At 49.0% G+C, this 14,718-nt stretch overlaps 1 protein-coding gene across 5 annotated transcripts in view; it reads right to left on the bottom strand.

Annotated features, from left to right (window-relative positions):
* Positions 1–14,718, bottom strand: part of LOC119976297 (butyrophilin subfamily 3 member A3-like) — a 33,556-nt gene that overhangs the window by 1,168 nt on the left and 17,670 nt on the right. For 3 of the 5 annotated variants that reach the window (XM_038816729.1, XM_038816727.1, XM_038816726.1), the window contains 2 exons: positions 11,762–11,881; positions 7,527–7,553 (listed from right to left, as the gene is read on the bottom strand). In XM_038816729.1, the coding sequence (XP_038672657.1) occupies positions 7,527–7,553; positions 11,762–11,881 (147 nt within the window). Of the gene's footprint in view, positions 1–7,526; positions 7,554–9,526; positions 9,565–11,761; positions 11,882–14,718 lie in introns of all 5 variants that reach the window. The other 2 variants (XM_038816730.1, XM_038816731.1) reach the window with 1 other exon arrangement.

The following is a 14,718-nucleotide window of genomic DNA, read 5'->3' on the forward strand; positions in this document are numbered from 1 at the left end:
CACAGCGGTTAGCACCCGGGAGGGTTCGATTCCCGGCTTGGGTCACCGCCTGTGAGGAGTCTGCACCTTCTCCCCATGTCTTTGTGCGTTTCCGCCGGGTGCTCCGGTTTCCTCCCACAAGTCCCGAAAGACATGCTTGTTAGGTGAATTGGACATTCTGAGCAGCACGGTAGCATGGTGGTTAGCATAAATGCTTCACAGCTCCAGGATCCCAGGTTCGATTCCCGGCTGGGTCACTGTCTGTGTGGAGTCTGCACGTCCTCCCCGTGTGTGCGTGGATTTCCTCCGGGTGCTCCGGTTTCCTCCCACAGTCCAAAGATGTGCGGGTTAGGTGGATTGGTCATGCTAAATTGCCCGTAATGCCCTTAAAAGTAAGGTTAAGGGTGTGGGGGGTTGTTGGGTTACGGGTATAGGGTGGATACGTGGGTTTGAGTAGGGTGATCATTGCTCGGCACAACATCGAGGGCCGAAGGGCCTGTTCTGTGCTGTACTGTTCTATGAATTCTCCCTTTGTGTACCCGAACAGGCACCAGAATGTGACGACTAGGGGATTTTCACAGTATCTTCATTGCAATGTTAATGTAAGCCTACTTGTGACACTAGTCACTATAATAATAAAGATTATTATTACATGAGTGCTAGTTATAATTCAGTGAGTAATAACATGGATCAAATGCTCTTCGCCACTCTACAAGCTTCCAGAGTCAACACGGAGTTGAAAATTTTCAGATCATAACCTCCACCCCCATTTTTTGAATAATTGTTCTGTTATTTGACTTACACCACCTTAGAAACATCTTTTGTTTCTTTACTTGCCCTATTACTATCTTCTTTTTGTAATCTCTCGAGCCGTCCACACCATCACAGACTACACCACGCCCCTTCTGTGATTACCCCACCTCCCCCTGCTCCCTGTGACTGAACTTGCTGAAAACCTCTTAGATCTCAAAGACCTTTCTCAGTTTCGCTCGTTAAGATTTTCGAGCCAAAAGAGTATGGTGAATGAGATTCACACGGTATTATAAGTTACCAATGTCACTCTGTTCCCATTGTATATATGCACCGATATTGTAAGTGCAGTTGCACTACCTGACCACCAGGGGGAGTAGCTCTGGGAGTACGCGAGAGTTTGTACTGGGCTCCCCCCTTGGCTCCGCCCAGAACCCCTCCCCCTGGAGCTGCTGTATAAAGATCCGTGCCACAGAGCCAGCCGGCCAGTTCATCGAAAGTTCCACGGCGAACAGGCTGGCTCTGTTGTAAGTATATTAAAACCGCTATTCTAATCCTACAATCACGTGTCCGTAGAATTGATGGTTCCATCAATTTAATATACATACGAAACAGTCGAAGTAAATCATGGAAGCAGCCCTCAAGCCCGGATGCCTAGAACTCGACCCGAAGGATGCAGAGGCTAAAGAAATTTTCTCCCACTGGCTGAGATGTTTTAAGGCCTACCTGGCAGAGGCCAGCACCGCTGAAACAACGGAGGAATAAAAGCTCAGCCTACTGCACGCGAGGGTAAGCCACAGAATCTCCACACAGCTAAATCCGGCCGGTACTTAAACCGCATCGCTGGCAATATTGGACAAAATGTACGTTAGGCCCATTAACTGAGGTTTATGCACGCCACGTGTTTATGACTCGCCATCTAGGGCAGCACGGTGGCCTAGTGGTTAGCACAGCTGCCTCACGCCGTTGAGGTCCCAGGTTCGATCCCGGCTCTGGGTCACTGTCCGTGTGGAGTTTGCACATTCTCCCTGTGTCTGCGTGGGTTTCACCCCCACAACCCAAAAATGTGCAGGGTAGGTGGATTGGCCATGCTAAATTACCCCTTAATTGGAAAAAATAATTGGGTAATCTACATTTATTAAAAAAAAAAAATTTTAAGTTTATGACTCGCCATCAGCGGCCTACAGAAACGCTAGCCGAGTTTGTACGTGACTGTAATTATCAGGCCATTACCGCGGCTGAACATAGGGAGCTTGCTGTGCGGGACGTTTTTGTAGCGGGCCTTAGATCGAACTATGTGCGCCAAAGACTGCTAGAAAAGGGTGCCCAGGACTTAGATACTACTGTGGAGGCTGCTACCACTATGGAAGTTTCCTTCCGCAGCCTCACCTCGTTTCCCGCGGACCCCGCGACCTCATCGTGGGCCCCCGACCAACAACTCCCCCAGGCCTGTGCCGCACGGCCACCCAGCTACCGCGCTGCCAAAGCCAGTTACTCTGCGGCCCCAGCCAGTCACTCTGCTGCCCCAGCCAGTCACTCTGCTGCCCCAGCCAGTTACTCTGCGGCCCCAGCCAGTTACTCTGCGGCCCCAGCCAGTTACTCTGCGGCCCCAGCCAGTCACTCTGCTGCCCCAGCCAGTTACTCTGCGGCCCCAGCCAGTCACTCTGCTGCTCCAGCCAGTCACTCTGCTGCCCCAGCCAGTTACTCTGCGGCCCCAGCCAGTTACTCTGCTGCTCCAGCCAGTTACTCGGCTGCTCCAGCCAGTTACTCTGCTGCCCCAGCCAGTTACTCAGCTGTCCCAGCCTGCCATTTCTGTGGCCAAAGCCAGCACCCGCGGCAGCACTGCCCAGCCCGATCCGCGACCTGCAGCAACTGCGGGAAGAAAGGCCACTATGCCAGAGTGTGCCTCACGAAAAGGGCCCCAGTTTATAACTCCCCAGTAGAGAGAACAAATCGCTCCCAGCACCAGCGGGCCCCAAAACGCTGCGGCCTACGACTCCGCCCCCTCCCGCCACGTGCGATCCATGGGAGCTGCCATCTTGGCAAACCCCCACCATGCGGCCGGCCACGTGCGACTCATGGGGGCCGCCATCTTCCTCGCCGCTCACCACGTGCGATCCACGGGCCCCATCTGCATCTCCATGCTCAGATAGCTCATCAGAAGACTACGACCATCCCGGGCACTCATCACATGGCCCGCAACTCAGCGCAGCGATCCTGCATCAAGCTCACCAGAACGTACCGGCATCTACTCAACCGGACGCCCACTCAGAAGACAACGACTTCCCCGGGCACCCATCACGCGGCCCGCAACTCAACGCGGTCACCCTAGACCAATCCCGCCCCAAGCACCTACGAAGTTCGATGACGGAGGTCCAGATCAACGGGTACAGCACACCATGCCTCTTTGACTCCGGGAGCACCGAGAGCTTCATACACCCAGAGCTGGTAAGACGCTGTTCGCTTCCTATTTTTCCTGTGAGCCAAACTATCGCCCTCGCTTCGGGCTCCCACTCAGTCCAAATCCAAGGACACACCGTCGCTACGCTCACAATTCGAGGCGCTAGTTATTCGAAATTTAAACTTTATGTTCTGCCCGACCTCTGCGCGCCACTCTTATTAGGCCTGGATTTCCAGTGCAACCTCAAGAGCCTCACCCTCAGCTTCGGCGGGCCCCTGCCCCCACTCACTATCTGCAGCCTAGCCACGCTGCGCATCTCCCCCCCTCCTCTCTTCGCCAATCTCACTCCAGATTGTAAACTAGTAGCTACTCGCAGCAGGCGATACAGCCTACAGGATAGGGTCTTTATCCGATCGTAGGTCCGACGGCTGCTCAGTGAGCGGATCATAGAGGCCAGTAATAGTCCCTGGAGAGCTCAGGTGGTGGTCGTCAAGACCGGGGAAAAATTTCGCATGGTCGTCGACTATAGTCAGACCATAAATTGCTTTACGCTCCTAGACGCGTTACCCCTCCCCAGAATTGCAGACATGGTTAACCAGATCGCCCAATATCGGCTATTTTCCACGGTGGATCTGAAGTCTGCATACCACCAGCTCCCAATCCGCCCGGAGGACCGCCACTACACGGCATTCGAGGCCGATGGCCGCCTCTTCCATTTCCTCCGGGTTCCCTTTGGCGTCACTAATGGGGTTTCGGTGTTCCAATGAGCAATGGACCAAATGGTAGACCAGTACGGGCTGCGGCCACGTTTCCGTATCTGGACAATGTTACTATCTGCGGCCATGACCAGCAGGACCACGACGCCAACCTCCACCGTTTTCTCCAAACGGCACAGAAATTAAATCTCACTTATAACAAGGAGAAATGCGTTTTCCGCACAAACAGACTGGCCATCCTCGGCTACGTCGTGGTAAACGGAGTCTTGGGCCCAGACCCGGACCGTATGCGGGTCCCTCCCTCATTGCCCCAAGGCCCTCAAACGGTGCTTGGTGTTCTTCTCATACTATGCCCAGTGGGTCCCTCAATATGCGGACAAAGCTCGCCCACTCTTTAAGGCCACACGATTTCCCCTGTCAGCTGAGGCGCACCAGGCCTTCAGCTGCATCAAGGAGGACATCGCCAAAGCAGCCATGCGGGCGGTGGATGAATCCACTCCCTTTCAGGTTGAGAGCGACGCCTCAGAGGTAGCTCTAGCAGCCACTTTAAATCAGGCAGGGAGGCCCATTGCATTTTTCTCCCGTACCCTATCCGCTTCAGAACTCCGACACTCCTCAGTCGAGAAGGAAGCACAAGCCATCGTTACGATATTACATATCGACCGGGGAAGCTCAACGAGCCCTCGGATGCCCTATCCCACGGGACATGCGCCAGCACGCAGATCAGCCGTCTGAAAGCCAACCACGATGACCTCTGCCATCCAGGGGTCACCCGGCTCGCCCACTACATCAGAGCCCGAAACCTGCCTTTCTCCAACGAGGAGGTAAAAGCGGTCACCAGGGACTGCCTGATCTGTGCAGAGTTCTATAGACCAGACAGGGCCCACCTGGTCAAGGCTTCTAGGCCCTTTGAACGCCTTGCGATCGATTTCAAAGGGCCACTCCCGTCCACTAACAAGAACATTTATTTCCTCAACATCATCTATGAGTTCTCCCGATTCCCTTTTGCCATTCCGTGCCCCGACATGACCTACCACACAGTCATTAGGGCCCTGCATAGTGTCTTCACCCTGTTCGGTTTCCCCAGCTACGTGCACAGCGACTGGGCTTCGTCCTTCATGAGCGACGAGCTGCGTCGGTACCTGTTCGACAAGGGCATCGCCTCGAGCAGGACTCCCAGCTACAACCCCAGGGGGAACGGGCAGGTGGAGAGGGAGAACGCAACGGTCTGGAAGACTGTCCTACTGACCCTCCGGTCTAGAAAACTCCAAGTCTCCCAATGGCAAGAAGTCCTCCCAGACGCGCTCCACGCAATTAGATCCCTTCTCTGTCCAGCGACAAATCAAACCCCTCACGAGCGGCTCTTTATTTTTTCTAGGGGGTACTACCACGGGGGTCTCACTTCCGGCGTGGCTGAGGACACCAGGCCCGGTCCTCCTGAGGAAGCTCATCAGGGGGCACAAAACTGACCCCCTTGTCGAAAAGGTGCGCCTCCTCCATTCCAACCCCCAGTACGCATTTGTGGAGTTCCCGAACGGTCGCCAGGACACAGTATCCCTTCGGGACCCGGCACCCGCTCGATCCAGCCCCCCCTACCCCCACTGAGTAACCCCTTACCCTGTTCCCTATGCTATCGCCCCCTCGCGCCCCCGATTCCGCAAGCTCACCCCACCTGTTCCACGCGCCAGCACCAGCCCGCCCCCAGCGCCCCCAGTCTCCGGTCGAGCCAGAGGTGTATGAAGTTTGGACGAGACCCGCCCCGGTGTCTGCCATCTTACCCCAGCTCTCAACACCCACCCAGCCACCGCAAGAGGCTGCAACTCCGGTGCTCCGCAGATCGAAACGAACAATTCGTCCACCGGACAGACTAACCTTTGAGCCACTGCCCCCACCGGACTCGATTTTTTTCACAGGGGGTGAATGTGGTGAATGAGATTCACATGGCATTATAGTTACCAATGTCACTCTGTTCCCATTGTATATATGTACCGATATTGTAAGTGCAGTTGCATTGCCTGACTACCAGGGGGCGTAACTCTGGGAGTACGCGAGAGTTTGTACTGAGCTCCTCCCTTGGCTCCACCCAGAACTCCTCCCCCTGGATCTGCTGTATAAAGATCCGTGCCACAGAGTCAGCCAGCCAGTTCACCAAACGTTCAACAGCTAACAGGCTGGCTCTGTTGTAAGTATATTAAAACCGCTATTCTAATCCTACAAGCACATGTCTGTAGAATTGATGGTTCCATCAAAGAGTTTTCCACGAAAACGGCAAAGGTGTCATGTCCTGACTAAAAACCGACGTGTTTTTCTCTAGAAACACAGTTGGGTTTTTTCAACAGATCTTCTAACACTTGTCAAAAAATAAAAAATGAGGAGGCGTGGTTTGTACTGTCACTCAGCCAGGGAGGGGCCTGAGAGAGCAGGCAAGCCCATCTCCAGAGATCGGGACGTTATCTCCTTAAAGGGTGCTCTGATGTCAAGGCTAAGGTAAAGTCCCTCCACCCAGACATCCGGGGGCCACTCCAGGAATCGAACCAACCCCCCCCCCCCCCCCCCCCCCCCCCCCCCCCCCACCCCACAGACATCCGAGCCTTTACAAATGGATATCTGGCCCCTGGGGGTCACCCTATCTCTCGCAGGCAGAGGAAAACCGCCCCCCCCCCTTCCCACTCATACATCAGCCAAGCATCAGGGTGACTCCACCCCCCCACCTCCGCCAGCATCTGGGCACCACCTCGTCACACTCTCCATGCCAATTCCGTCTCTCCCCCACCCCAAAGGCCCGACCCAGCACTGCCCAGCCATGTCCCTTATCTCCTGGGGTCGATATTCACCTCCACACCCCTCGCATGGTCATCACGACTGGTTTTCATTTTTGAAAACCAGTCGTGATCCCGCTGCATGATGTCACACCACCAGGAGGGGCAGCATTCAATGGAACCGTATGATATGGTGTCGAGCCTTTTAATTATATTTAAATAGATTTAAACCCAGGGAGATCAGATTCATGCCCCAATCATGTCATCAGCAGGGGGTGGAGAATATCTCAATCCGAGATCTCACTGGCACAAATTCCGTTATGGCCCTCTAGCGTGATTTAGCGGCCGTGAAGGGATTTGCACCCGAGGCAAACAGACCGGCTATATCTCACCCTTTAACTTTGCTTCTGGGCGGCATGTAGCACAGTGGTTAGCACTGCAGCCTACGGTGTTCGAATCCCGGCCCTGGGTCACTGTCCATGTGGAGTTTGCACATTCTCCCCATGCCTGCGTGGGTTTCACGCCGACAAACCAAAGATGTGCAGATTAGGTGGACTGGCCACTTAATTGGAGAAAAAAATAATTGGGTACTCTAAATTTTAAAAAAAACTTTGCTTTTCTCAGATTCTGCCGGACTAGCTAAAAATGTTTTCTCTTTTGAATCATTAAATATCGTGTTTTAATTTAACGGGATGATTATTTTGAGACAGTGAAAGACTGAGCTGCAGATTGAGAACTAAACTAAGCTACTTTACGCAATCATCCCACGATTACTACATTGCAACTCCAAAAATTGGGAGTTGAAAACCAGACAGCTCAGCCCAACCAAATGCTGCAGCCATTTTCAGCTGGAATTGAACTGCAATCTTCTTATTCTGCCGATGTAAATCAGAGACCCAATATGGTTCCTAAATCGCTTACCTTCCAAAGTGCAAAACCGTTGTAGTTCTGAAAGTCAAGGACACAGGACTATATTAGTGAGAGATTGTACAGTTACTGTCCAACACTGTACCACAATACTGGAGACACAAACAGAGCACAATTCCTATCTAAATACAAAATTAAACTCATTACAGTTTAACAAAGAAAGTGTGATAATATTAAGAAATTGTTTTAATATTCTAACACTCTGGAGACTTGATAGAATTTACAAATATTTTTTCACCTTTCACTTAATTCTCTAGTGATGACATAATGAGGTGATGGCCTGTTCAGCTAATGACATTACCTAATGCACTGTTCAAATTAGGCTGTATATTCATTGGGTGGGATTTCCCACATCCCCATGTTCTTCGGTGGCTGAGACAGCTTGCCTTTGGCTGCCAGCCGGATCATCCAGTCCCGACAGTATCTGTGGTGTTTTGAGAGTCTCGGCAGTTCCACCACTGAGGAACCTACAACAGGGTGGGGGAGAGGGGGGGGGGGGGGGGGGGTCACCATTGGCAGGAATGCCAGAAACTAATACTATTCCCATAAAGAGGAAAGACTGAGGCTGGAATTTTCCAACCCCTCCCCCCCGGCCTGTTTTTCAGTGGCAGAGGAAGCTCACCATTGGCCGCTGGTGGGATCACCCAGCCCCGCTGAGGTCTATGGTGTTCTGTATGGCTCGCCCAGGAACTCACTGTGGGAGGATGCCTCTGGCAAGGCCGGAATATCCTGCCAGTTATTCCGGCTGCAAAATCTCGCCCTGGGTTTCTAATTGTCGAGCTCCCTAAAGGCAAGGGAAGTAGAGGTGGCAGTAAAATGGGAAAAGAGGTTTGTGATAAATGTAGAACATAATCAAACACCAGGGAGAATACAGAGAATTCAGGGGTAGGTTGAAGAAAGCATATAAGATGGACAAATGAAGTGTATGTGAGAAAACAGTGACTAACATAACTCAAAATCTTGACGAAACATAAAAAGTAAAATGATAGCTCACTGTACGATCTCTTATTTATCTTTTAAATAAAAGTCACAGGTCTGGTTGATTGAAGGTGTTCAAAAAATACACCTTAATTTGCTGTTCATTCACCTTGGTTGCCTTACACCAAAACATAACAAAGAGAGTTAAACGGAAATATAAGAAAATATTAGAAAACCAATGGATGTTTCAGAATTTCTTAAGAGCATAGATTCAGAACAAAAACGTTAATCATGAATCCTTATTCTTAAAGAAATTCTTATCATCGGTTTAATCCCCCTTTCATCCCCCTTACATTCTCATCGGTTTCTAATTCTCAGCTGAGATTTGCTGATTTATTCAAACAACTGTATATCACTTAGAACAAGATTTGTTATCCAGGCACTGGTCATGACTTAAAATTCACGAATGTCCATCAAATTAATTAAATGTCTATGTGCACCCGCCACATGTGCCATTCCTACAAAGATATGGCCAGCTTAGTAGCACAGTGGTTAGCACTGTTGCTTCACAGCTCCAGGGTCCCAGGTTCGATTCCCGGCTCGGATCACTGGCTGTACGGAGTCTGCACGTTCTCCCAGTGTCTGCGTGGGTTTCCTCCGGGTGCTCCGGTTTCCTCCCACAGTCCAAAGATGTGCAGGTGAGGTGGATTGGCCATACTAAATTGTCCAGTAGTGTCCAAACGTTAGGTGGGGTTACTGGGTTATGGGTTATGGGGATAGGATGGAGGGGTGGGCTAAGGTATGGTGCTCTTTCCAAGGGCTGGTGCAGACTCGATGGGCTGAATGGCCTGTAAATTCAATGATTCTATGATAAGATGCTTGCATTAACCTTGCTGTTGGTACATTTTTATTACTAAATGTTGCTGTTACTCAGGCTGTTTCTAGGCTATTGCTAGGCTGTGATACATTTTAAGCATTACAAGGGACTTTTATGCAACTTTTCAGAAAACAATGTTGTTTTCTACTAATCTTAAATTCTTTCAAAGCAATGTTTTTTAAAAATATGAACCACTAACCATCTTTCCACATTGACCTTCTGGATTCTGTCTATGCACTGAATTATAAAATGAAATGAAAAAATGAAAATCGCTTATTGTCACGAGTAGGCTTCAATGAAGTTACTGTGAAAAGCCCCTAGACGCCACATTCCGGTGCCTGTCCAGGGAGGCTGGTACAGGAATCGAACCGTGCTGCTGGCCTGCTTGGTCTGCTTTAAAAGCCAGCGGTTTAGCCGAGTGAGCTAAACCAGTCCCTATTATCAATTCTTAAATGGGCCAAATAAATCAATGAAGCAGAATGGTACATAATCAATAAATCTGTAGTCTATCATTCAAGTCGTAGTGATGCTGATGTACTGAATGAGTACTACGCATCTGTAGAATCAACCACAACTCTGATTGACATAATGTCTTTAACATAATAAATTGCTTCAAGACCCAGCACAAAGGCTTAATAAACCAAAATATGTCACCAAGACACAGAGCATTACAACAGATGACCAAAGGCTTCATCCATCAAGGAGCTGGGTTTTCAAGAGATTTAATGGAGGAAAATGAGGTGACGAGGTCGAGGGAGGCACTTTTGGAGTTTAGAGCCTCAGTGACTGAAGGCACAGCCACCAATGCCACAGTGACTAAAATCAGGAACGCTCACGAGATCTCAAGGGGTTGTGGGACTGGAGAAGATTTGAGATGAGGAAGGAGTGAGGCCATATAGGGATCTGACAACAAAAATAAGCCGATCAAGTTTATTGTGTAGCTTAACTGGGAACCAATATAGGCGAGGACACAGGTGAAGGGTAATGATATTTCCTGAGAGTTAAGACACAGGCAGCAGACTTTTCGATTACCTCAACTTTAGAGGGTAGAATGTGAGAGACCAGCGAGGAAGTGCTTTGGGATTTCCAATTCTAGTAGTAACGAACGGCATCGCTGAAACATGGTTGCTAATGGTGAACCAAATAAAGTCAGCGATGCTCAAGTGGCCATAAATGGATGAGAACAGGGGTCCGAGGATTATGGGGCCGGAGATGAGAGGTCATGTGGTGATAACATTAATGATTCCTTCTCTTCATCGGTGGTGTTGGGGTATTGTCACTGGACTAGTAATCCAGTGACCCAGGGTAATGCTCTGGGGATCCAGGTTCAAATCTCAGCAAATGGTGGAATTAGAATTCAATAAAAATCTGGAATTAAAATCTAATGATGACCATGACATCATTGTTGAAAAAGTCTATCTGGTGCACTGATATCCTTTAGGGAAGCTGCCATCTTCCAGGAAAGTTGCCCAACTCCCCCCACCCCTCACCCAAATAAATAGGCGCCCAGCTCCCTCGGTGCCCGAATCTTCCTCACTAAACTGCACCCGAATCTACCTCATTAAGCGGCGCCCGAATCTACCTCAGTAAACGATGCCTGAATCTACCTCATTGTGGTCTCAGCTTCTGTCCTGCCTCTGGTTTGTCGTGTTGTTTGTCTGACATCCAACTCTGGATTAGCAGAAATTTCCACCAAATCTATATGGAATGGACTGAAACCACTGTCCTTAGTCCCTCTTTATCTTATTACCTGGGAGTGCATTTCATACCAGGGAATGGTAAATATTGAACTGGGCTCCTTCTCTTGATCACTGTACAGTTACTCGAGCAGAATTGTGTGTTTGAATGGCAGATGGTAGCCAGGTCAGGTTTGGCTGTAAAAGGGCCACCCAGCCCAACAGGTCTATTCCTCCATTCAATCCCAGGCTTCAATAGACTCCCGTTCCCTTTCATTGAGAACTTACTTGATTTTTCTTTATTCCACAATATTGACCAACAGTTCAAGTTAATAATAAGGTCTCTTTAAATGATGCCATGATTGCATTTGTCAGCTAAGTTTCCCTGTATTCAGCTTTTCCTTGTCTATTCCTATACTAGACACAAATCACATTGTGCTCATTGTTTTGTTCCTCTACACAAAGATCTTCTTCCTCCCCTGGTAACCTAGAATTAAGCCAAGAAATGTCATTATTTGAGTAGCAGCATAATGATTAAATTCGCCTTGCGTATACTAAAATAAAGTTCCACTTTCTCGCCACTATTTTCTAATTGAGCCTATGGTTTAGATGATGAAATTCCTCCTATAATTATAATTCAAATGTTACTTTATGACTACGGTTGCAATCTGCAGTCACTTTGCTATTCACATTCACTGATGTCATGTTTTATAGACCTATTTATCGCAACAATGCTGAACTATTATTTGCACTCTTACCTTCAATCTTCTTATCTTCTTTTCTGTGTATCATTACATCGACAGCAACACCTGTAATTACGAGGCCTGCAACCACCCAGAAAATGATCAGCCAGATGTTGACTTTAGGGAAGAACTCATCTAAGGCAAGAAAAAAGAATTAGTACCTGGCTGGCATTGTTTGGCATGGTACATGGCGGCACGGTCGCACAGTGGTTAGCACCATTGCTTCATAGCTCAAGGGACCCAGATTCGATTCCTGGCTTGGGACACAGTCTGTGGGGAGTTTGCACTTTCTCCCTGAGTCTGCGCGGGTTTCCTCCGGTCGCTCCGGTTTCCTCCCACAGTCCAAAGATCTGCAGGTTAGGTGGATTGACCATGCTAAATTGCCCTTGGTGTCCAAAATGTTTAGGTGGCATACGGGCATAGGGTGGAGGTGTGGGCTTAAGTGGGGTGCTCTTTCCAAGGGCTGGTGCAGACTCGTTGGGCTGAATGGCCTCCTTCAGCACTGTAAATTCTATGATTCCAAGATTCAATCAAAGAGCTCTTTCTCCTCATTTTAAGACTAAGACTGACAGTAATCTCAGGTACTGATCCCGGTCCAAATTATATTAGTAACTTTCTTTTGAAAAATAAAGAGATCCCAGTTATTCACTAAAAAATGAAGTTGCAAGATTACACAGTTAAAACAGAAGGAAGTTTACTAGACAAGAGTCAATCAAAGCAAAGATTAAATGCTGTCTTAGTTAATCATTGATGTTCTTAAATCCAGAGTCAATATTATTTAAAGGTGAGAACAGGCAAATTGCAGTCAATTATAAACTATTAATTACACATTAAATGCAGATTTAACTAAAACATATCGTAAAATTTGGCCCACCAATCTACTCATCACATTGGTCAATCTCAGTCACGAGCTCTGTCTTCCTTATCTCAGTTCCTCTTCTTCCAGGAGCTAACTTGATTCCTGGTCGATGGCACAGCACAACCAAATAGAGTTCCATGGGCGATATTCTTCTAAAAAATAACATGTCTTGCAGAACCTGCTCAACTAGGTATGGATGGCATGGATCCACCAATGCTATCTTCAAGTCACAGAAACAGCTGTAGCAATGGGTTTTGTTTATTCTTAGATTCTGGATTGAGGCTTTGCCTTCCTCAGCTTGCCGGAGCTGCCCCACTGGACTTGTCAACGTCTACACTCTCTCTCTGCTCAGGTTCCTCAGATGTCTTCATTGGTGGAAGTCAAAAGTTCAAAGGTTAAAGGGGACACTTGGATATGATGCTGTTCCTCTGTGCCTGTCTCCTTTGCTGATGGAGGTCACGGTTTGGTCAGGATGCAACAATGGTGGATGGAGGAGGTGCTGAATCTGGCAAGTAGGGTGGTGATCAAATAAGCTTCTTTGCCCTGGATGTTACTGAGCTTTACGCGATAGGGCAACTGCACCCAAGCAGGCTTGGAGCCAGCATTACATCACCATAGGAGCAGAAGTAGGCCATTCAGCCCATCGAGTCTGCTTCTCCAATGAGATCATGACTGATCTGACAAGCCTCTGAAAGAGCACCCTACTGAGCCTCACTTCCCCGTAACCCCACCTAACCTTTGAACTAAGGGACAATTTAGGGGGACCAATCCACCTAACCTGCACATTTTGGTCTGTGAGAGGAAACCCATGCAAACAATGTGCAAACTCCACACAGACAGTCACCCAAGGAAGGAATCAAACCCGAGTCCTTGGCACTGTGCTAACCACCGTGCCATCGTGCCACCTCATTTCCGTCTTAAATGGGCCCATTACTCTGAGACTATGCCCTCTGGTCCAAGACTCTCCCACAAGGGAAATAACCTCCTATCTTGTGCCTTGTAGTTGGTAGAAAGACGAGGGAATCAGGAGCTTTGCCACTTGCTAGAATCATAGAATTTACAATGCAGAAGAAGGCCATTCAGCCCATCGACTCTGCACCGGCTCTTGGAAAGAGCACCCTACCTAAGCCCACTCCCCCCACTCTATCCCCGTAACCCAATCCAACCTTTTTGGACACTAAGGGCAATTTAGCATGGCCAATCAACCTAAGCTGCACATCTTTGGACTGTGGGAGGAAATCGGAGCACCCGGAGGAAACCCACGCAGTCACGGGGAGAACGTGCAAATTCCACACAGACAGTGACCCAAGCTGGGAATCGAATCTGGGACCCTGGAGCTGTGAAGCAACTGTGCTAACCACTGTGCTACCGTGCCCCCTCCCCCCCCCCCCCGTGCTGCAGAATACCCAGCCTCTGAGCTGCTGTCATCGCCACTACAGTTGTGTGGCTGATCCTGGTGCATTTCTGATTAATGGTGACTCAATCGATGCACTGATACTGGAGCATTTGGCAATGGTGATGCTATTGAATGTCAAGTGAAAGTGTACAGTTCGTTCTTGTTGGAGTTTGTCATTATTTGGCAGTTAAGTGGCAAAGCAAGAATCGCACTACATCAGGCCAAGCTTAGAACGCTAGCTGCAAGCAGCATGGACTGCTTCATTATCGAAAGAAAAGCAAATTGGAGAAGAGAACCACAATTAGCAAATAGCCCTTCTTCAGCTTCATGATGATGGGAAGGTCACCAATGAAGCAGGTAAAGACCTTGCCGTGAGGAACTCCAGCAGTGATGTTCTGAGGTTGAGATATTGATCTCTCACAACCACAATGATCCTCCTTTTGTCAGCTGCGACTCCAGCCCGTAGAGATTCTCTCTGATCTCTACTGATTTCAATTTTACTCGGGTTCCTTGGAGCCAGTCAGATGAACGCACCCCTTTACATCATGGACAGTCATTCCCATTTTATCTCTGGAATTCAGGATGTGGATCCATGCTTATGCTCTGGAGGAACAAATACTGAGCACCAATAAGCAGTCTATTGGTGATTGAGTGAACCTTGATGACAATAGTTGGGGAGGGGGAGGGATGTTAATCAGCGAGCGGTTTCCTTGCTCA

The sequence above is a fragment of the Scyliorhinus canicula genome, chromosome 13, assembly GCF_902713615.1.
Source record: "Scyliorhinus canicula chromosome 13, sScyCan1.1, whole genome shotgun sequence".
NCBI lineage: Eukaryota > Metazoa > Chordata > Chondrichthyes > Carcharhiniformes > Scyliorhinidae > Scyliorhinus > Scyliorhinus canicula.